At 41.5% G+C, this 24,247-nt stretch overlaps 1 protein-coding gene across 1 annotated transcript in view; it reads right to left on the reverse strand.

Annotated features, from left to right (window-relative positions):
• KIF5C (kinesin family member 5C) overlaps nucleotides 1–24,247 on the reverse strand; it is a 152,513-nt gene that overhangs the window by 35,298 nt on the left and 92,968 nt on the right. The window contains exons 12-16 of the mRNA XM_032145941.2: nucleotides 18,298–18,473; nucleotides 12,824–12,892; nucleotides 10,286–10,492; nucleotides 8,062–8,208; nucleotides 642–830 (exon numbers count right to left, since the gene is read on the reverse strand). Coding sequence (XP_032001832.1) covers nucleotides 642–830; nucleotides 8,062–8,208; nucleotides 10,286–10,492; nucleotides 12,824–12,892; nucleotides 18,298–18,473 — 788 coding nt within the window. The remainder of the gene's footprint in view (nucleotides 1–641; nucleotides 831–8,061; nucleotides 8,209–10,285; nucleotides 10,493–12,823; nucleotides 12,893–18,297; nucleotides 18,474–24,247) is intronic.

Consider the following 24,247-nt stretch of genomic DNA (forward strand, 5'->3'; position numbering starts at 1 on the left):
GGGCTGGAAAAGCCCTGGGAGACATGGGCTTTGGGTTCACACACATTTTTTTGAGTCCCAGCTCGTCATTCACTGGCTGTAGGTGTTTGGACATATATTTAATCTAAATCGCAGCTGCCTATCATCTGAGGAATAATAATAAAACCTGCCTACCAGGATTTTTTTAAGATTAAGTGAGAAAATGCATGTGAAGTACTTAGCACAGTGTATGGTACATAGTAAACACTCAATAAAATGCCACCTGCTACTACTACTACTATTATTAGTAGTTTCTGTTTTTCCATATTAAAGTGGACCTATGGTAGAGATTAAAAGATGAGGGAATATTGCCTTACTTATAGGAGTTTTAGAGATTCCACCCAATCTTTTACATTCATTAGCTAGCTAGCTATCCATCTATGGATGGGTAGATAGATATATCCTCTAAAAAGGGAAAGGACTCAACAGAATTCATGTATTTCACACAACAAAATGTAGCCCTAGGAATGGACATGGGCTGCCATCACCTGGGTAGGCCAAGCTTACACAAAGCGAAGTCCATCAACTAAGCCTATGGCGTACCATCAGCACCAGCAAGGGCACGGAGGGAGCAGATCTCAAGACAACAGGAGTGTGCAATGAGGGGGAAGGGAAGGGCCCACCTGGGAGATGAGCAGCTGGCAGGCGGCCAGCTCCCGCTCGCTGGCGTTCATCTTCCTGTTGGAGTCCATCTGGGCGCTCTCGAGCTGTTTGCTGCGGTTCACCAGGGACTTGACCTCTGACTTCATCTTGCTGATGTACAGGCGGGCCATGGTAAACTCCTCCTCAATGACTCCATTCACATCTGCCAACTGAGCAAAGAAGGGGACACACTCAAATGTTGCCCACAATTTCCATAGGTTCACAGACTCCCTTGAAACCTGCCCCTGGATGCCCAAGGTATCCGTGGATTCCTGGTTCAGAATCCTAATTAAAGGACAAGCGTAAAGTACTAAACATTCAACCCCAACTTCTCCTAAACCTCAGGTGAAACTTTCAGTTGAAACCCCCTACTAAATATAATCCTCAATTAACTAGGTTTTTCATTACCATCAATTTTTAGAAAGAGAAATGACAGCATAAGAAGAAACACTGAAGATTTTTAAAAGGAGATAACTTCAAAAAGGTATTCCATTCAATGTCTTACACCTTACATCTCTGTAACAGCAGCGACACCCAATGCTCCTAAAGGTGATGCTGAATTCCTATAAAAACTCAAATCAAAACTTCATTAATGTTCTCTATAGTGTGCTTATTCAGGTAGACAAGTAGTATAATGCCTTGAATATGTTTCTATAAACAAGGACTGAAATAAAAAGGTGTTTCTATGTAGTCCTCAATTAAATAGAAAATCGATTTAATAAGAATGTACTATGAATTACCAAAGGGCTTCTTGATGAAGGTTTCTCAGCATAACTTTTCATTACTACTACCAGTCTATTTTCCTTTGCTTTGTCACACCTGTTCCTTCCAAACAGCCAGTAATCTAGCTCATTATTTAAGATCATCTGAGAACAACAGTCTAAATCCACCTTAGAAGAGAGGATTCTGACAGCCATCATTCCTGCATGGTCTATATTTAGTTTCTAAGTTTCAAAGCTCTACTTGAAACAAAAGTTGAAGCAAGATACTTGGGATAGAAACCCATCTGCTGAAATGCAAACATGGTCTTGAAGAGCAATTGACGAAATGAGCAAGTAACTGTGTGCATATTTTGTTTAGCCACCAGAGGGCAGCCTCGCACCTTAAGAGAAAACAAAGAGCCCTGTCCAGAATCCAGCGCAGAAACACAGGCTTCCATTGGTTGAAAGACAGTGACTCCAACCATGGTTTTTTGATGTTCCACAGCTATTGCTGTCATTCACTCATCATATAACTATCTGTTCAGCAAACATTTGAGGGCTAAAAAAATGGAATCAGGTATCAGCCCTGAAATTTGGTAGCAAATATGAAGTACACTAGAAACTGCTGAGTGCCTGTAATTTGGCATCAACCTTACCATACCATAAGAATTCAACAACAATATAAATAGCCAACACACATATGGAAAAGGCTCAACATCATTAATTATCGGTGAAATGCAAATCAAAACCACAATGTGAAACCACCTTCCTTCTGCAAGAATGGCCATAATAAAAAAAATCAAAAAACAATAGATGTTGGCATGGAAGTGATGAAAAGGAACGCTTTTACACTGCTGGTGGGAATGTAAACTAGTACAACCACTATGGAAAACAGTGTGGAGATTCTTTAAAGAACTAAAAGTAGATCTGCCACTCGATCCAGCAATCCCACTACTGGGTATCTACCCAAAGGAAAAGATGTCATTATATGCAAAAGACATGCATGTTTATGGCAGCACAATTCGCAATTGCAAAAATATGGAACCAGCCCAAATGCCCATCAGTCAACAAGTACATAAAGAAAATGTGGTGTGTGTGTGTGTGTGTGTGTGTGTGTGTGTGTATACATATATATATGTATACACATAAAATCATGGAATACTACCCAGCCATAAAAAGGAATGAAATAGTGGCATTCGGAGCAACCTGGGTGGAATTGCAGACTATTATTCTAAGTGAAGTATTAATAATTCAAGAACGGAAAACCAAACATCGTATATTCTCACTCATAAGTGGGAGCCAGCTATGAGGACACAAAGGCATACGAATGATACAATGGACTTTGGGGACTCGGAAGAAAGGGTGGGAAGTGGGGTGAGGGATAAAAGAGCACACACTGGGTACAGTGTACACTGCTTAGGTGATGGGTGCACCAAAATCTCAGAAATCACCACTAAAGAACTCGTCCATATAACCAAACACCACCTGTCCTCCAAAAACCTACTGAAATAAAAATTAAAAATTAAAAAAAATTCAACAATAGGACATGTCAAGTGACTCCAGTGTCAACAACACTGCAGAATGTATGTCAACAGCAAGAAAACTGACAAGTGTCTATTTCTGACTCTACCTGCATGGAGATCCTTGTTAAACCCATTTTACTTCCGACTGCAAAGATCTGCCTACCAAAACCACTCCTCACTACATTCCTTTTCTACTCTAATGGCGTGGAGACACTGGGTAAGAAAAGCATGCGATCTCTAAGTTCAGTGTGTTCTGCCACTGTCGTTAGTCCAGCGTAGGAGAGGGATGAGAAACACCTTCCTGAGCCTGACCTGGTGTAATCTTACATCTTGTCCAGCTTCTGCAGAAAGACAAAGTAAAACCCATCTCTTCCACATGGAATTCACAGCCTACACCAGCTCCTGGTAGGAAAACGCTGCTGAGCCAGCAGCTCTGGCACCCTGTGAAGAGAATGAATCCCTCTTCTTTTCTAGGTCTGTCAAAGTAGGACACTTTGTCTTTTATGCCTAGATCCCATGTAAATTGAGGAAGAGTAAAAATATAGATATGTATAAAGATGGGCTTCCTCCAAAATGAGAGCTAGACATTTCTTCTCCCAAACCAGAGCTATAACTTCTGAAGCCAGTTCTTATCCTTGGAGATCTAAAATGAGATTTTGAGTTTGTGCCTGATGGATAAAAACAATACCCCTAACAAAGGGGTTTTAACTGTGAGATTTCTTACCACTACAAAGTTCATATATTTAGCGGTTTCATGTTCAAAAGTTTCCAGTAATTTCAGGACACTGTTATTAAAAAAAAAAATCAGTCTGCTGCTGAAATTTTATTTATAACTGTCTCAGAGTCTGATAATGCCCCCAGTAGTACATACTAGACCATGGGATCCAGTATCAATGACCAGCCCAGGAGAAAAGACCACACTGTCATGAAATCTATGGAAGATGTGGCCTGCTGCTTCTACCTGCCTATACAGGGAGTCGCCCCTACCTCTCCACCTCCCTACCCCATCTCTCAAGCATGGAGTGGCTGTGCAAGATAATGAACTACTGCCATTCCTAGGCCACACCCAAGGTAAGTAAGGTGCATATTCACATTTAAAGGCCTAAAAGTTAGAATGGGACAAAAAGAAGTCAGTGTGGGCCAAAAGAAAATAAGGCAGCCAGTCGAATTCAGTTCATTCACTCTACCTCAACTTCTATTCAGTTTCTGGCTAAATTCCTTCGAAGGTAGCAAGGTAAGGTAGGCCCCAAGAAACACGAATAAAATCCTAACCCCCCAAATGACTGAGCAGACGCCCTCATGGCCAAGGAGACCCCAGAGAAATGTTAAATACCGAGTTCCAGGCCATGACAGATCGGGAAGTTGGAAACGCCTGGTCATACACCCTCCCTCGCCGATCGGCATTAGGCTTTCTTCCCCAAGGGTTAAACAGAAGCCAGCCCTTTTGAAATATTCACTCCACTGCTTCACTGCTGATAACCACAGCCTGCCCCTGCCCCTCTCTTTTGCAATTTCAACACAACCACCAACCAAAGTTCCTTCCCCAACAAGAGACCACCAACTACGAAGTGGTTCTGGTTCTGGCCAGGCTACTAAGGCTGCACACAGCCTTCATGTCCGCTGCTTCACCCTTTGATGTACAGGGCCTAATTATAATACATTTAAATGTTAAGTCTCCAAATCAAAGTGAACATGGGACCCATGTTGCATACATGTTTTCCTACTACACATGCACATGCCACTCCTTCATGAATATTCATAGCTCCTCCTGTAACCTGTTGAATAAGTTTATTTGGCCACCCTGTGAAAAACATAAATCCCTGTCTTATTCTTCCCATCCTCAAAGTGCTTATTTCTGGCTTCTGGCCAAAGGCTACACTTCCCAACCTGTAAGAATGGCCACCCTGCAGGCTGCAACCCTTTATGAAAAATAAAGCTCTCCTTTCCAAATGTATGGACCTCATCACACTTCTGTTGACAGTTCAGTGCCACCAGTACATGAAAGGAAGAGAAGGCTCACTCATAAACTTGGATAAAGTTAACATTGGGCTCATCTTGTTACATGCTGGACTCATCTTGTTTTGTTGATGAAACAAAATGACTGGACTCTGGAAATGTTTCAAGACATGATTGAGCTGGGGATATATGGGTTTTTCTGTTTTCTGGCTTTTCAGAGCTGTCATATTCTAGAACTGTGGACTGGTGAAGGCTCCAATAGCCATATTTTTCCCCCATCCCAGAGTCCTACCAGGAGGGATCTTGTGAAAATTAAATGGCATTTTAGGAATAAAAATACAAAACCAATGAAACAAATTCCCTTGATCTGTTCATTTTCCCATATCAAAAGAATTACCGTATCAATTCATAGTCATGACCAATAAGAAAAGTACGTGTACCTATAAGGATAAATCTAAAACAAATGTGCAGAAGTCATGTAATTTCTAAGCTGACAATTTTTGATACTGTCTGAGCTTATCTTGTCATTTTATAAATTAGAAAAATGAAGCCCAGAGAAGTACAGTGACTTATCCAAAGTCATACAACTACTCCCTTAGCGCTTATCACCCTAATGATGAACTCACAATTATATGAAAAAAACCAGAATGATAGAAATGAGGGCTATCAATGAAATTAACTAGGACATCCAATGTCTGGAATCCAAAAATAATCTCAAAAACATCCAACTGAGTATTTAAAAATAATCTGAATCTCAATCATAGTTCAGATTCCCAAAGGTAAAGACTCTTTTTTCAATACTAAAGCACCCAGACACTCCTGATTTCATTAGCATTTTCATCAGCTCTATTTTAGAACTTAGCATAAAAATACCTTCTTCCTTTATCATTATCAGCAGCAAGCATCAACTTCCCATATATCAACTCCACCTTCATATTGTGAGGCCATTTAATCACCTCACGTCAAATTTTATTGCTCAACACCAACGTATGGTTCAAAAAATTAAATCTTCAAATATAAAATCACCAAACTGAAGCTTAATAAGATTAACTCTATAGTATCTGAGAAGTCTGTGCTAGAATTAGATTCATTCACAAGGATTTATGAAATAATCAGTTACAATAAATGTTCCATGAAAGAATGGTTACATTCACGAGCAGTCATGTACTCTACGCTGAGACCTGTTTACGCCATCCAAAAAGGGCTTTCAACATTTCCCAGAAATAGTCTACAAAAGGAAGCCTGATCTTGGGAGCATTTTCCAGTATTTAACAATCCCGACTCACAACCTGAGTGTTCCCACTAAGCAGACTGATGTAGATTTCAGCCTTTTAAAGATAAAATGGCTAAATTCAAAGAATTTGGTTTCAGGGAATTGTGACATGTAAGGTAAGCAATGTAATACCATTCCCCAGCTCAATAAAATCAACATATATTCATCAATGACTCCTTTGTATAAGATGCTATATTATTATAAAGCTATGGTGATCAAAACATTGTGGTATTGGCAGAAAGATTTGATCCATGAAACAAAATAGACCAGAAACTGCCCCCACATACTTTTGGGGGAGATGGAGACATTCATTATCTTAACGGTGCTGATGGTTTCATGACTGTACACATATGTCAAAATTTCTCAGACTGTATACTTTAAATATGTGCAGCTTTATGTAAATTATACCTCAATAAAGCTTTGTTTTGTTTTAAAAATGTCTCTACCCTGTTTTTTTGGTTAATAACAACAATAGCCTTTCTATATTCCAGCAAATTGTTACCTGTTCTGGGCTGATACCATTTTTAACTCTATCTCTTCCTTCTATTCCTAGTTTCTGGACAACTTTATACCACCCCTATTATCCCCACATCTCTTACTTTCTCGCTGTCAACAGCACCAATGGCCAGGTGTGGTGGCTCACACCCGTATTCCCAGCACTTTGGGAGGCAGAGGCAGGTGAATCACTTGAGGCCAGGAATTCGAGACCAGCCTGGCCAACATGGAGAAACCCCAACTCTACTTAAAAAAATAATAATAATAATAAATTAGCAGGGCCTGGTGGCACATGCCTGTAATCCCAGCTACTCAGCAGACTGAGGCATGAGAATTGCTTGAACCCAGCGGCAGAGGTTGCAGTGAGCCGAGATTGTGCCACTGCAATCCAGCCTGGGTGACAAAGCAAAAGTCTGTCTCAAAAAAAAAAAAAAAAAAACCAAGGGCACCAATGTGTACAACCCCAAGGGATTCATCATGATTGGTCTATGCCAATTATAGTAATCCCATTCCCCTTTGCTTTCCCAGAAATGTGGAGTGGTCATGTGATCCAATTCTGGCCAATGAAGTGTAAGGATATGTCTCCTGGGGACTTCTGGGATATGTTTCCCTCCTGGATTAAAGAAGTTGGCCTTTTCAGCCCATCCTGCCTTGGATGTGGTTGAGTGAGGATGTGATGATTGGTACTATAGCAGCTATTTTGCTACCATGAGGCACAATCCTCTGGATTATGAAAAGGAAACAAGCTGAGGACAGGAGAAAGGAAATAGAGAAAAAGCCTGAGAACTTGACATTGTTGAGCCATGGCACCAAACCAAAATTTGCTTCTCAAACTTTAATAAGCATAAAGAATCACCTGGAGAATCTTGTTAAAGTGCAGATTTTGATTCAATAGGTCTGAGGTGGGGCCTGAAAGGCTGTAGTTCCAATAAGCTCCCAGGTGAGGCAGATCACACCCTGAGTGGCAAGATTTTAGACTTCTCATATTGTGAATAATTAAATGTGGTTTTATTTCTTAAGCCACTGTTAGAATCCTATCACTTTCACACTGACTTGCTGGAGAATTTTCACTCCACTGGGTTCTTTCAGAAAAGGAAAAACACAATTCTGAGACTAGAACTGTTGCTTAAGCTATTTAATTCCAAACTTCTGCAACATTAGGAAATAAGTTGAGAAATAAACCAATTTGAGAAACAAACCAATTTACACAAAACCAACCAAGATTTGAAAACACTGCCTAGATTGGAAAGATAATTTTTTTCTCCTCCTCCTCACCCCAACAAACAATTCACTCAGTCATTCAATTAGCCCTTTTTTCATTCATTCAAACACTAAACCAGCACATGGCAGATGCAAAGCACATTGCTAAGCATTGAATGCTTAAAAGAGTAAAGCACAGACCCTACTAACTTGACAGGGGCAGGTAGAGAGGATAAAAGAAGGGCTGGCTTACAGTTTTCACATCATTGGTGCCAATAATTCCACCTATCTCCCCCAGATCTTTCAACAGCAAATTCAGGATCTCAGTTGCCCTTTTCTTCTGGTGGTTGCTAAGCTCTTGTAGCTGGCTCAGCTCTCTCTGTGTGGTTGTCAATGTAGTCTGAAAAACAAATTTCAACAAATTCAAATGGTTGCCTATCAATTTCATACACTCCACATTACAAAGAATAACACCATCATGTAGAATGGATTTCTTTTACATGACTTCAACCTAAGAATCCTTTTAAGGCAAACTCTCGCATAGCACTGCATTCTTGGATAAGAAGAGGAACTCTTTATCAACAAGTTATATCACATGGCCTGATACATTATATGTCTACATATCAGATGACAATTTCCAAGTCAGGGAAATAAGTTACTAGAAATAAGTAAAGCCAAAAAAGAAGTCCTTAAATTTATCACATGTAATTGCATCTTCCTACTTACCAGATATTCTATGTCAATCCTACCTGTTTCATTTCAGGGTCTACACTTACCTGCAAGGGTCCCCACCTCCACTCCTAAACAAACCTGCTCCCTGGGCCACCTCCATATTCCCACCTAAATTGATAAAGACAGATGGGTCTAGAATAGATGGCCCAGAGGAACATTAATAAGTTTAGAAAACGACTTCAAAAAAAAAGTCTTCTAATTTTCAGAGTGAAGCTGAATTAAACACTCTTCACCTTTTTTCAAAATTAGGTTACGTTCAATAGTTGGTTTCGTACTATATAGCAGAAGCTCTATTTTCTTGTCAAACTTTAATAAACCCATCTCTTTTTCATCCTTCATGTATCTTGCCAAAAGATATGTATTCTTAACTAACGTTCAACATCAGTAAAACAGTTATCTGTTTATACAATTCTCCCATATGCAGCTAGAGCATTTTTAAACAAACTGTCTAATAATAGTCTTCTAAACCAATCTAGTAATACTTTGGTTTCATGGCAAATTAAAAACTGTATTATGAAAAATGTTTCATTGTTTTAAGAAGCAAGTAACATGAAGGACTAATTAAATGAATCCCATAGAAAACACGAAGCAGAGGAAATCTAAGTCACCCCCTTTCCTAAGTGACTTCTGAATGAGTTTGTTTTATTTTGTTTGGCATTGCCAACTGCTTATGTCATCTTGTTTTTAAAATCCTCAGAGACAGTAGTCCCCATCTTGGGAAGCTGCTAGAAAAGTCTTCGTCCGTGGAGCTGAATGTATGCCGCGAGGAGCATTTCCTGTCAGCCTCACAGTCAGCAGATCAGCACTCTCCTGCGCCATCTGCTACTTCTTTTTCAACTGGATGCTTTCCACAAAGCAGGCTGGGCACAAGCCCAGGACACCAGGCCTTTGGACAGAGGTGCTAAGGATGGCAGGTTAGAGCCAGTCAGCTTCTCCACCACCCGTTTTCCAGGTAGAAAAGGACACATCCCACCCCGCCATGCCAAACACTCACTGCTCCTGCTACCGCTAGCTCCCTGCAGAACCTATGGTGTCTTTCATTCGGAGAATCTGGAAATAAGGGAATGTGCAGGCTGAAGCACTGGCTTAAAACAGAACAGCAAACAAACAAACAAGGGCAGCTTAGTTCCAGGCTCCTGAAGGTAACAGCTAGGACAAGAAGCTGACGGGAGGGAATGGAATTCATTCAGGAGGGTATAAACAAGAAGAGTGAAGTCCATACCTTCTATGGGACCCCGCTCTTGCCAGTAGCGACGCTTTGAAATGTATGTATTGATATCGTAGCATATGCACAGATCTATGCCAAGTGCTTTACATAAACTGTCACTAACCCTCACACCACGCAAGCAGCATGTTATCATCACCATTTTTACAGATAAGGGAATGAATACTCATAAAGCTTAACTGTCTTAGAACAGCTAAGGTCTAAGAGTTATGATGTCAGACTTGTAACTAAGACTTTTCCGGCTCCAAAGTGCACTCTTTTGACTATTCCCACAAAGCATCCCCACTAATGTTATCAATTCTCTGGATATAAAACAGTCATGATATGCAGTTCCAGGATGAGTGAACAAAAGTCACTTGCATGAAGTATTTCAATTGTTGGAGGGACCTCAGGGAATGCATCTAACACTGAATAACTAATCAGCCACTGCCTCCTTATACCATGTCTGTCAATGAATATCAATATGAGTACAGGAACGGCAGCCAAGGAAGTCCCACCCCCTAGACACAAATGCTCCAACCGTTTTCTGGGCCAGCTCGTCTGTCAGCTGCTCATTGGCCCGGGTCTTATCCTCCACTTCCTGTGATTTCTGGTCGTAATTGACAGCCAGCTCCTCCAGGGCCTGGAGAACTTCTTTCACCTCATCTTTGGCTGCCTCATTTTCAATCTGGAGACGTGTCAGCTCCTCCTGTATCTTCTCATAGTCTCTTCTTGTGGAAGCTAAAAGCTGGGGAAATGAGACGGCATGGAACTTGTGAATCTAATGTTCAAATGTTTATGTTCTATGCTGTATCCAAAAGTAAGTAATTTAAAAACCAGATATAAGAAAACAAGTTGGAAAAGTTCAGGATGATGGGAAACCCCACTGTATGGTCCAGACGATAAAAAAATAAAACAAAAAGACAGATATGTTCTTATTGCAAAAATCTGTTTTGTGCGCATGTGTTTTGTTTTGTATTTTTGTTGTTGTTGTTGTTGTTGTTAGTTTAAAGCTGTATACCCTTAACTCAAAGAATGAATTACACATCAAAAATCACTGCATTTTATAGCTATTCCATATTTTAAGCAAAGGATGGGGCCAGGTGCAGTGACTCATGCCTGTAATCTCAGCACTTTGAGAGGCCGAGGCAGGTGGATCACCTGAGGTCAGGAGTTCAACAGCTTGGCCAACATGGCAAAACCCCATCTCTACTAAAAATACAAAAAAAATAGCTAGGTGTGGTGGTGCACACCTATAATCCCAGCTACTTGGGAAGCTGAGGCAGGAGAATTGCTTGAACCTGGGAGGCAGAGGTTGTAGTGAGCCAAGATCATGCCACTGCACTCAAGCCTGGGCAGCAGAGCAAGACTTCGTCTAAATAATAAATAAATAAGCAAAGGATCTGAGAGTCGTTTCTAAGGAAATGACAAGGAATCCACTTACGTAGTTTTTAAATGTCATCAGGATTTCACATTGTAAACTGGTTGACTTCACAATCAACTAAAACAGTATACAACAGCGATCAGTCACCTTTTTTTAAACATCCATCCTGAAGATATAGAAGGATGTACCCCAAACAGTATCATTAGTTAAAAGCGAATGTCTGGGCTTGCCAACGCTCTCATTATCTTTGTTCCTACATTGATTTTCCTATATTGAACAGATACTGCCTCGATAATATAGAAAAAGAAAAACGTTAAGGAGTTTCAACAGTAACAAGAAGGAGAGTTTATCCCAGGCAGCTGTGCCAATGTGGGGGAAACTGGAGTAGAATGGGAGGTAGAGGGCAGGAAACTCAAGCAAATGGAAGGCCTTGACTACAGCTAAGAGAGAGAGATCAATGAAATATGGTTCACTTGATTACAAAAGTGTAGCTTATCTCCCTACCAAGGGAAGTGTTTGGGCAGGGGAGGTAATCATTGTCCTAAAGAGATGAAAGGGAACAAAGAGGAAGGAAATGGTTACAGAGTCCTTTATGCCTACAGAGGCCTGGGACTGAGGACAGGAACCCAGGCACCTGCTGTCATTGCACAGTGGGATCCAATCCATAGCATTTCAGCAACGAAGCAGAAAGCAACTTCAAGCACAAAAGAGAACAACATTTAAACGGTCCTCAGCAAGGGAATTATTAATTGTGCATGTTTGATAAGTTGGCTGGCTATCCTTTGCTTAGGTTCTTGTTTGTAAAATACTTGGCAACACACAATGTAATAAAAACACTTACTGAAGAACTGAATGCCTTTGGGGAGACTGAAAACAATTTGCCTCCTTTTTAGTGTATGGAATACATGCTGATGCAGTACTCGGGCCCCATTCTCTTTGCCTTCCCCTCCTCTACCTTCTAGTTTTGTTTTTGTTTGTGTATCACTACAGGACAGCAGGAGAACAAGGTGTATATCAAAGATCTGAGCAAGCTGATTGCAAAACTGAAGTAGGACTCAAACAACAGGTCACAGTATTGCTGGGTATTAGGAAGCAGAATCAGCCTTGCCCAAGACCAGGTGCGGTGGCTCACACTTGTAATCCCGGTGCTTTGGGAGCCAAGGCAGGAGGCATGCTAGAGGCCAGGAGTTCAAGGTCACCCTGAGCAACATAGAGAAACTCTGTCTCAAAATATTAAAAAATTAGCTAGGTATGGTGGCACATTCTTGTAGTCTTAGCTACTTGAGAGTCTTAGGCGGGAAGATCACTTGAGCCCTGGAGGTTGCAGTGAGCCATAATTGCAACCACTGCATTCGAGCCTGGACAACAGAGAGACCCTGTCTCAAAAAAATAAAAATAAAAAAGGATCATCCTTGTTTGATCACCCAACTAAAGGTCTCTGCCCTTCCAGAACGAAGTGTAGCCACTGGCTACTCAATCTCAAAACATCAAGCATTTTGAAAGTCAGACATTTATTTTCTAAATTCAGTGATAATCAGCTTGTAAGAGGCAGTGAAGGGAAATCTACCAAGAAATTTCCACATGATTCTGTAATTATGAAAAGCTTCTTTGCCAACTAAATTCCTGGAACAAACATCAACAACAAAGAGTAATAGAAGAACTTTGTGGAAAAAAAATATATATTGCATTCTTTACCTCATCCTGATCCAACATCTGTTGCTTCAGCTTTTCAGCCAGCTGGCTCTGCTGGTTAATTTCATCATCCTGAAAACAAACATCATGTTTGTTTTTTTGGTTAGTTATGTCATTTTTGATATCCCAGTCTCCCAGTGGCAGGCAGCTACCATAAGCTTGCTGATAAGAAGGAAGGAATAGTGTGGCGTTGCTGCACAGAAAACAGGTTCCGAGATCTCATTCAGTTAAAATACCTCTTCACCCACCTTTCTCAGCAGATGAAACAGCTGACTATTCTGGAAATATAATATCCTGCACATTCAACCCAATTCTTGCTCATTGAGAAATCAGAGATCTAGGGTTTGGGAACTGAAAGGGACGTTAGAGATATCCCTCCCAATTCAAAGATGCTAACAGTGAAATTCCTAATTCAAAAAATAAAGGAGTGAATTTCTACCGAGCTGCATTGTCATAAGTTATTGTCCCAAATCTTGTCAAACACATCAGTAAGCAGGAGTGCTGCCACGGGATCGGCAGGGAGAGCCAACGTTTCCACTTCAAACCTCTCAGACCAGAGAAACATGAACCGGGGATTTGGCATTGAAAGACCTCCCTCTCGATTGGAAGTTAATTTTCTTAACAGTTTAAAACAAAACAAAACAAACCTCAGGGCAGCTGAAGGGCAGAGGCATTCGTGCTGACTTTTTGGGCTGTCACTCAAGTGGGAGAGGCAAATTCTCTCTTCTCGCTCTTTTTCTGCCACTAGGTGTTGCTGCCACAAAAGCAAGGGTATTCGCTGCCCACCTCTCCCCACCTCCCCTTAGACTCGGTCCACCCCCAGTGCAGGCGAAGCAGCAGGCAGATGATGCCTAACTACATAAAAAACACAGTCTTTGCTGCATTATTTTCACGACTTCAAATAAAATTTGAAACACAGCCCGTGAAGATGACAACCTGGCTTCTAGGGTCTAAACACCAAACAAGAGTCAGATTCAATTGAGCATCCTGGGGCACTTCTTCGTGCCAGGTCCTGCCTAGGTGTTTGCATCAGCAGCCCAGAAAAACACACCCTGTACTGTGTCTTTTGCCTTTTCCAGGGGTGAAATCCAACCCAAACTTAAGGGCCTGGGTCACAGAACCTCAATGTTCCACGGGATATTCCCTGGCCTGTTGGTGGTATCTATGCATACATTTGAATCAGGTTAATTTAATGTCACAAACTAATGCTTTCCGTGGAGAAAGAAAATTCTAAAATCAGCCATACAGGATCTGAATCTCCTTGTCCTTTATGTAGAATATCATTTGGCTTCACTTTTCTGCTTAAAGAGATCCTGTTTCTACTGAACTCTTTACACCAATGCCTCTTTAATGGTTCTATTTTCCTGCACAAATCATATTTCTGGCAGGTGAATTAGGGAAATTATACCAGAATGAAACCTCCAAAAACTGGCACTTCTACAACTACAAGACTATTTTGTAGATATATTTTCTCTTCTACTTTATAAACTTAGCACGTCAGTTACCAAGAACGATTTTGTGTTTATGTTCCGGAGCACTTAAATGTTAAACAACTTAGCATAAAGGATTCAAAGAGTTTACCATCGGAGAGCCACCGTCTCTTCTCCTGGGACAAATGGACAAGCACTACAAGTGATATAAACCACGAGAGGAGAGAAATGGAGGAACTCTGTCCTTACACTGTGCTCATTTCAAAGCCTGAAGATGCAGGCTTCCTCCCAACAGATGACTAGCTGGGATGCAGTGATTTTTAAGGAACAGTGAAAAACCAAGGGCCCCTGGCCCCACCTGGGAAGGATGAAGAACAAGGATGATATTACAGAAGACGTGGATCACTTGTATCAGAGACGTTTCCCAAACTATATTTACCCTTTATTAAGGCAACTTATCTAAGGAATTAATGAGATCTACTGTGATTTTTTTAAAGTCTTTCAAAACCTCCAGAATAATAAGGTGTGCTTATATCTACACATTCAACTGCATCTCTTAGAACATGCGTAAGCACACTCACTCTGATGCCGGTTCTAAACATCTTGTCCATGGATAACAGATTTTAAAGCACTTTTCAGAAAGTATTTTATACTTGAATTTTCTTATACATGAAATAACATAAGGCCAGGTACAGTGGCTCACGCCTATAATCCCAGCACTTTGGGAGGCCAAGGCAGCTTGATCACTTGAGCCCAGGAGTCTGAGATCAGCCTGAGCAACACGGCAAATCTCCGTCTCTACAAAACATACAAAAAAAAAAAATTAGCTGAGTGTGGTGGTATGTGCCTGTAGTACCAGCTACACAGGAGGCTGAGGCAGGTGGATGGCTTGAGCCCGGAAGGTTGAAGCTGCAGTGAGTTGTGATTTCACCACTGCACTCTAGTCTGCGCAACAGAACAAGACCCCATCTCAAAAATTAAAAAAAAAATAACATGCGGCTGGGCATGGTGGCTCAGGCCTGAAATCCCAGCACTTTGGGAGGCCGAGGCGGGTGGATCACGAGGTCAGGAAATCAAGACCATCCTGGCCAACATGGTGAAGCCCCATCTCTACTAAAAATACAAAAATTAGCCGGGCGTGGTGGTGTGCGCCTGTAGTCCCAGCTACTCAGGAGGCTGAGGCAGGAGAATTGCTTGAACCCAGGAGGCGGAGGTTGCAGTGCACCGAGGTCGCGCCACTGGACTCCAGCCTGAGTGACAGAGCGAGACTCCATCTCAAAAAATAAATAAATAAATAAATAGATAAAACAAAATAACATGCACACACTTATAAATGAGAAACTGGTCGACCTCGGTTGTCAACAGGTCACTGGTCACCTTTAATTATAAAAATGTTTTTATAGCAATGGTAATCTGCATAAAAATAATCAACTTTCATTTCTACTTAAGCTTGGTTCATGTCAGGATCTCTGAGAGCAGAGCAGCACTGTAGAGGGACAGAGACTAAAAGACAAGGAGTGCCAGCGCCAACTTGTTCACAGTGTGTCTCTGCTGGTGGCCCCCTTGGCACCACCCCTTCCACACCACACACGGAAGTAAGCAGAGCCCAGCCCAGCCCAGGAGAAAGAAGGAAACTAATATTTACTGGGCACCTGCCACGTACTAGAAACTTTTAATCCTCACCACAACCTTTTGAAGTAACAGATATGAGCCCCATGATACAGATGAGAAAAAGCACCTTCAGCGGGGCCAGGCGCCAGCCCAGGACTCAGCATTGTTGTCACAGGTCTGCCCAGGTCTCAGTGTCATTGTCACAGGTCTGACTCCAAAGTGCATGCTTGCCCATCACACAGCACGGCCTCGGGAGAGTACCTGTGCTTGGAGCCCTGGCAGGGCAGGACGGAGGAACAGAAGGGGCAGCTGGGAGGAAACCGTGTGGTCTTTCTCCCTCCACACCCTAAATAGACTCACTGAGGTTGACCAGGTCCTCATTTAAAGGGCTGAGGGTGAAATGAGATGAGCACTGGGGTGGGAGTCAGAAGATATGTAACTTCATCCTAGCTCTGCCACCTATGTGTGATATACACTTGGGTAAGTCACATAACCACCCTGGGCTAGTGCCTCACCCAAACCTAAATACCTCCTGTTCTACCTTTCAGTAGACTAAGAAGGCGCCATATCCCACCTCATGTATTCTTTAAGCGTCAAACCACCTACATCAACAGAAACATGGAGGTGCCTCCTAGAACCTTTCAGAGGAGGACCCCTAAGAATGACAGTTGGTAAGACATAATCAGGCAGTCTATGGGAAGGGTCACTGAGGGCAAACCATTAGCTCTGGTGCCCCCCAAGGCTGAGACTTCTACACTCAGTCCTCTCCCACATCTCTCAGCATCATCATGCAATGGACCACAAATACTAGCCTCGAACAGTGGGCCTTACAGAATCTTCAAAGCGCATGCTATAGGAAAATGACATAACAAAATGGCCTAGGCTGACCATCAAGAGACGGAGACTCTCAAGCCAGCTCTTCAGCTACCAACTGAATGCTTTGGACATGGCATTTTCATCTCTCTGTCCTAATCACTACATTATGTACGTCTGATTTGAGACTCTAAAGTGTCTCTCTTGGATCAATGAAAGTTCCTTGTGCTGCCAAGGTAAATGATCCTGATTCCGCCATGCAGGCATCTATTCATAGAGAACTGGGCACAGAAACAGCTTCTCACCCTCTCACCCAGGATTCTCTGCGATTACTAAAAATGAGCCCATCGGTTCTAAAATGAGGAAAAAAACGCGTATGGTCTAATCTTCTTTACTGTTTAAACAATAGCAATTCCTTGGGGAAATCAAGAAATTGCATATACTGTTAACTTACTATTGATCTCTTTTTTCTCTTTATTTGAGGTTTTGAATAAAATACATAGATAGAAACGGAAGATAACGGTATGCTCGGAGCCTAAAGGGCAAGTAACCCATCTCGTGGGTGTGAATATTTTATTAAATGTGTTTTCAGAAGAGTAGGATGACCCCAGAATAAAGCTGTGGTTATAGTGCAAGCTCTTGGAATCACAAACAAGCAGAACTAGCTTCCTTAAGGTGACCAGTCACATTCAGCTTGCAAAGGTTATACCAGACTCTGAGCTTTACCTCAAAGAGAGAGGCCTGTAAGATTAATGGCAAGGTTAACATGACAAAGCTGTTTCATACAAGCCAGAGGTGTCCCTAAGCACTCTGAGCTGAACCACAATAGAAAAGATTAAATCAGGCTAAAAATATCAGCAACGCTGATGAAACGAACTGAAAGGATTTAGAATATTCCAAGGGCAACATGCCAAGATCATATAAAACATCAATTCAATTCTCATGCCTCTGGGATTCCTAACCCGACCTTTAATTGATTCTCCCAGTGTTCTCCAAGGCCTCTTTTCCTCTATGCCAACTTGTGCACTTACATGACTATTTGAGTCCCAAAAGCTTGTCATAAAATTGGACATCCCCAATTAGCATGTTCGAACTACTTCATTCAAGAATATACCCGTGAAAAGAGCTTCACCAATTAGGTGAAGCCATCAGACCACACTGCTATCGATTTCTCATCCCAGGGCCTTATGGTTATATGATTAAAGTATATGCTTGAATTCTGGGAGTCACAACCCTTGCCCCTAGCTGAGGCTACTGCTGGAGTTTCCAAGAGGTGAAGGATAGGCCCAGAGAAGAAAGGGAGACTTAAAGATCACAGACACTCACACACCCCACCTTTCATGCAGTAATCAGCCCAGTCCAGTTTCTAGAAGACAAGACTCTAAATAGCACCTGCCTGTCTATCTAGGCCAATACACTGCTTTTTCAGTCAAGTTCCCTTTAACATTTCCATTCCACATGAATCAAGCTCCCTGAATCTGCACAATCAAAGTGCTAGGGTAGGTATTAGGAAACCAGAAACAAAGATCAGGCTGTAGCCCTACATCAGCCCCATAGCGAGCTGGGACCTGCCATCTTTCATCTTTGTAGCAGAATGAGAACTATGAATCTCTGGCCACAGACCTTGTCATCCAGTTGTCTGTAGAGACTGGAGATCTCCTCATCGTACTTCTCTTTCTCCTCTGTAGAGATGCCAGCAACAACAGGAGCAATATTGTCTATGATGGGGGTGTTATCACAAGGCTCCAGATTCTTCTGGTCCTTAGCACTGATCTGTTCATCCTCAGGCACAGCTTCTCCTGCAAAACATAGCCGAGCAGAATTGGGGATTAAAGAAATTGAGTATGCAACCCTCCAGGAAGAGTACCAAAAATAATCAGTCCTGGTGAAAAATAACACAGAAGACACAATAAAAGGCTGTAGTGTGGTTAGAGTTTGTGTTCTTTCTATTTGACAAGAAAGGTCTTAGTTAATTGGCCAAAACTAGTCTAAGAAAAAAGAGAACTATGTAAAACCTTCCCTCTCAAGATGCATCCCTGAAGTAAACTGGTTCCAAGCTACTCCAATGTGCAGAGATGCCTGAATTCTTTACATTCATTTTGCTTTAGTTGAGGAATATTCTGGGGCTTTACTAGAGTCATATCCTCTCTAGTGATTGATTAAAAAGGAAACAGATCTCTAAGGCATCCTAATTATGAATCAATTATGTCATTGTTTCATTAATACGAACAGCCAAATAAAGAAACACACTGGCATTGTTTGATAGAACACTGTAAGGCTCAGATCCTCTGAATTCAAGAATCTCTGAATCTGAGGTCAGAAGACAGGGTAGCCCTGGATCCAAGACTAGAGTTGCAAAAGCTCACATCTCAATACCACTGTCTCCCCCAGGAAGCCAGAATTAATTGGCTCTGCTGGAAAGTTCAAATAGAATAATCTGCTGTGATATCACCTAGTCTTAGGAAAGTAAATCAGCCAATCTAGACTATCTTGCAGAGATCCTACCTACAATTTCTCAGTTTGCAGAGTAGCATTTGTTGGGGCCTTCAAAGGAAGAATTGCCAAATTTGTCAATCAAATTGATGGAAAAGGTACAGCTTGCAAGCTGGCCAATGGCTATCTCCAACAAGAACATCAAAGACATAAAGTGCATAACAAGGATGCTAAGAAAACTACTGGCCCCATTGAGTCTCCCAAATATCTTCCTGGAAAGCAAAACCAAACCCAACATACTTTTCCATCACAATGTTTACCATCAACACCACAATCATCTTGCTACAGTCAGTAGTAAGAGTGTCTGCAGTATTCCAAGTCTCACCCCAGTTCCCAGCCCACAAAATCCATTTTGTAAAAATTCCCCAGGAAAACTGCCTGGAGTCAGAGAGTTTTTCAAAAATATATGATAGAAGGCAGGGCACAGTGGCTCAGGCCAATACGGGCAGATAACTTGAGGCCAGGAATTCGAGACCAGCCTGGCCAACATGGTGAAATACTGTCTCTACTAAAATTACAAAATTTAGTATTTGTACAAAAATTAGCGGGGCGTGGTGGTGCACACCTGTAATCCCAGCTATTTGGGAGGCTGAGGAACGAGAATCACTTGAACCCGAGAGGCGAAGGTTGCAGTGAGCCGAGATCACACCATTGCACTCCAGCCTGGGTGCCAAGAGTGAGACTTTGTCTCAGTAAATAAACAAATAAATAAAAATAAATAATAGAGTAACTGAGATCTCAATCTGTGGCTTCATTAACAATATATATCATGCTTCAAGGAACCCACCTGAACACTGTACACATTTATCTCAATATAAACAAAACAGTGTGATAGTTTAGTTCTGCTGCTTATGACTATTATCTCACTGAATAACCACCAAATACTACATGGGGCCTCCGTGTTAAGTAAAATTAACACCCAATGCTTTCACTTTTGTATCACAGTTCCATTTGAAGCAGCAACTTGAAGCAAAACGTAGAATAAACTATTACTTTGCTGAATACAAAATTGAGCCAACCCTTTTTCCTTTTCCAACAAGACTGCTATACTTAAGCCTTTTTTCTAAAATTATTGACCTGAAACAAAACCAGAATATCAGAGTACCCTTTGAACAGAAACTGAACCAAATCAATATTTCATTCAGTTCCAATTCCTGGCTTAAAATATCCATCAACAACCTTAGTGTGCAGACTGGATTTCATCCAATTAAAGGATCTATATTCTCTACAGTCTGCTAAATCCATGGGCTATAAAAGCAGTACTGTGTTCTTTTTTTTTTTCTTAAACATATTAGATAGAGATAGATAGATACATAGATAGATAGATAGATAGATAGATAGATAGATAGATAGATAGATAGACAGACAGACAGACAGACAGATAGATTTTCTAATCACACAATAATTCACAAACAACTCAAGCAATGTGGAGTATACAACTAAAACTTGAAAGTCCTCCTTCATCCCTCCTTTCTAATTCTGTTCCTTCCCCCCAGAGAAATTCACCACTAACACTTTGGTAAATACCCTTCCTCTTCTTGGATTGTGACTGTATCTCTAATTTTTGAGCTCTAGCTTCTGAAATTTGGGAACAGGGCAAGCCAGTACAGTATGAATTTAATCTTCCAGCTTACGCATGACAAAGATGAAATTCTTAGCTGTACTAGACCAGACACCACCCAGAAGATGGTCATATTATCCACAGGCCAACTCACTCCAAGTAAAGAGGTAAGATACAAAAACATCTGGAAGAGACATATTCCCTGCGTGCTTTGGTTTCAAATGGCCAAAGAGGCAATGGTATCATGAGGCTAGGGTAAGCTAAAGAGCTGCCCAGTGTGTGTTTTGATTCAGCTGAGTGGGCAGGGGCCGGGGATAGACTTCTATAACCGTAGCAGCAGGTGACTTGTTCTAACCAAAGTCACAGGCCTGACTTCCCCTAAAGCTGCCCTCTTCTCCCATTAAGGAATTATAGCATCACCAAGTAGAAGGGTTGTCCCAGATGGCAGAGATCCAACAAGCTAGCCAGTGCTGCTGCAAGGCACTGTAAAAGTAGTCAAGGGACTCTCATCTCCAGTGCTATGGCAGGACGCTAAAGCCACATTGTACCTTTTAACAGGTCTCATTAATCACAAGCCCATCTCCTGCTTAACCTCTTGGTTTGCTTTCTGTAACGGAGAGGAAAAAACAATGCCTTTATCACAGGGTTGTTCTAAGGATAAATGAAGATAGTATATGTAAAAAGCACAAAAGGCAATATTGTTTAAAATCCATCTCTTATCCCCTCCTCTCCCTGACAAATTTGCAACTTTGTAGGCTTGGCAGATAAATTACTATTTTTCCTTATTCTGTGATTTGTGTTTCTGAGATCTTCACAATAATTTTGTGGCTGGAGCTCAGTTCCAAAAATAAAACATAGTATAGCCATGCAAGCCCCTTTCAGGTTTATTTTTATTATTATTAAAACAGTATTTGAAACCTACAGCAGACTTTGTGGTTTCTCTTGAACAATTCTCTCAATCAAAGCATTAACATGTCTCCTACAAAGCTACATCTAAACAACCAGCTCTTTTCAGTTTATATTCTAAAGGTCAGGCAGTCAGGATTATTTTTTACAGCAGCCATTTCAACGGAGAAGAACAAAGCCGCAACATGCAGGAACTAAAGCAGCACAGCTCCTGCCCAGAGAGGAACCAAGGGCTGGTTTTCCAACACCACTGCCCTTCAAAGGACCGAGAAAATGACTTCCAGAAGCGTCCTGGTAACTACACTGTCCAGCTCACAAACACGTCTGGGGATTGTAAATTCCCAACACTAGGCAAGACCTGACACTAGGTTATCTGTCTCCATGGCAATCTCACCACGTTAATGGAGAATATTCCCTGCACAGCAGTGGACCGAGTCTCTGGAGAAGCCCCCACATGGTGATTACGGAATAACCGATTCTAACAAGGGAGACAGCTGCACACAGACCCTAGAGAAATAACGCCCTGAACTCTGATGGTGGGAGGAGGAGAAAAGGACCACCAAAGGAAGATTAGCATCTATTTTTAGTCTCCCTCTTTGCATTAAAAGCAGATTTCTCTTAGTTTAGCCCCTGAGGCTTATACCTGCTGTCTATAGGAAAAGAGCTCATAATATCGTAAAGCATCTGAAAGGCCCCCCCCCCCCCCCCCCCCCCCCCGCCCCCGACACACACACACACTGGAAACCTTCCCCTTCTTTAAATAAGCATCCTGGCATTTACTATTGTCAGATGTAATTACCTTTAAGGACTAAAAAGACTTGTGTTTACATAGGAGCATTCACTGAAGCATACCTATAAGGCTTACAGAGCATTCTAATTATAAAATAAAAACTCCCAGAGGGCGTAAATAACATTTCTACAAAAAATAGAAATCCATCAACGGCAACAGATGAGAATGACACACTAATCAAAAATTCTCATTAGGGCTATTAAAATTTCTAAAATAGGTTTTTGGGCTTTTTTTTTTTAAAGAAAGAAAACCATTAGACTGCCAGTAATTCATTAAAACTTCACACATGAAATAGCAACAAGCTAGTTATCCGTTTCATAAGTTGAGTTCCTAAAGCCTCAGAACACAGAAAGGTAATTGCATTCTCTCAGTAACTCCGGAGCAGAGATTTGCTGGTTACTCACAGCTTCCGCCAGAAACCACAGCAGATCTGGCAAACGAGGTGCTTTCTTTTAATACCAATTAAATAGGCCCAGTGGCAGACCTAATGGTAGGTAATTTCTATATCAAAGAAACTAAAAGGAAATCTTTAAGTTGCCAGATGGGTGAGAGCAGCTGGCTACAAGATGTCATTATATAAATGTGATGTTAAAAAAAAAAATCATTCCTTTATGAGATTATTTTGCATACAAATAGCATCTTTCACCCTCTTTCCTAAAAACACGGTAAGCAGCTTAAACCATCCTCTAATCCCTTCTAGAGTGATTTTCTAACAAACTGGTCACCTGGGACTCTGCATCCTCCTTACATTCATGACCACCTGAACAGGCCACAACATTCTCTTAGTGGACAGACGGTATTTCTATTACAGTTTGGTTGTGTTCTCAGAAGCAAGCAGAGGGCCTAGTAAATTAGATCGCTCCAATGAAATGCTAATTTCTGAGTTCATTACAATCACGGATCTGAGAAGGGGGCCAGCATCTTCGAAGATCTGATGCTAAAAGAGCAAACTGTGTTCCAATTGTGGCGGTGCCAGAGTTCCACAAAGCCCCAAATCAGACTAGAGGCTACAGATTGAGCTAGTTACTGAACCATACCTGCTGGCCTCGCAGGTTTTGAACTGGATGAACAAACCTGCGTTAGAGACTGCCAGTTTTTCCACACTTTCTCAGCCTGTGATGAAATCATTTCTTTGCATGACTTCAGCAATAAGGTAAATCTATATCCACTGTTTTTTAATCTTATAGGCAATTATTCAAGAGAAGAGAGCTTGCAGATATACCAGTCTGTCAGGTCATTTCCCTGTTCTGGCACCTGGCTTTTCAGGTTCTCCTTTTTCTGACTTAAATTCCTGTAAAAAATTATTTTTCAAGTGCAAAATTCAAAGTATCAGAAGACAGCACGTGTGAAGACTGACCTGGCAGCAACAGGAAGCCATGCACCCAGACTTCACCCCTCCCTCCCCATCCTCCTGCTGTCAAGAGTTTTCCTGATGGATTGGGAGGAGGTTAGCATGAGCTGGAGCTGTAATTCACTCTGAATCCAACTATCTAACTCTAACTCCATATATAGGATTGTTTGAGTCTTTTCCGCACATATGAGCAACAAAGCAATAGAGCTTTAAAAAAAATTCCATTTTCTGGCAACTGCCCCACTCCATCTATCTGTTCCTTAAGCAAGCAGGCTGAACAAATCTCCGTGAGGCTAAAGAGCCAACAGAGCCTCCATATTCGAAGAAAGACCAGCCATCGATATCGGCCCACAAGATGTCACTAGTAGATTATGGTGAACATTTGTTGCTTTTCAGCCACTCGACACCCATTCTTATAAAATAGCACCTCAACTTCCTTTTAAGGAATTAGCCCCCTAAACTGCATTCGGTC

The sequence above is a fragment of the Hylobates moloch genome, unplaced genomic scaffold, assembly GCF_009828535.3.
Source record: "Hylobates moloch isolate HMO894 unplaced genomic scaffold, HMol_V3 SCAFFOLD_24, whole genome shotgun sequence".
NCBI classification, from domain to species: Eukaryota; Metazoa; Chordata; class Mammalia; order Primates; family Hylobatidae; genus Hylobates; species Hylobates moloch.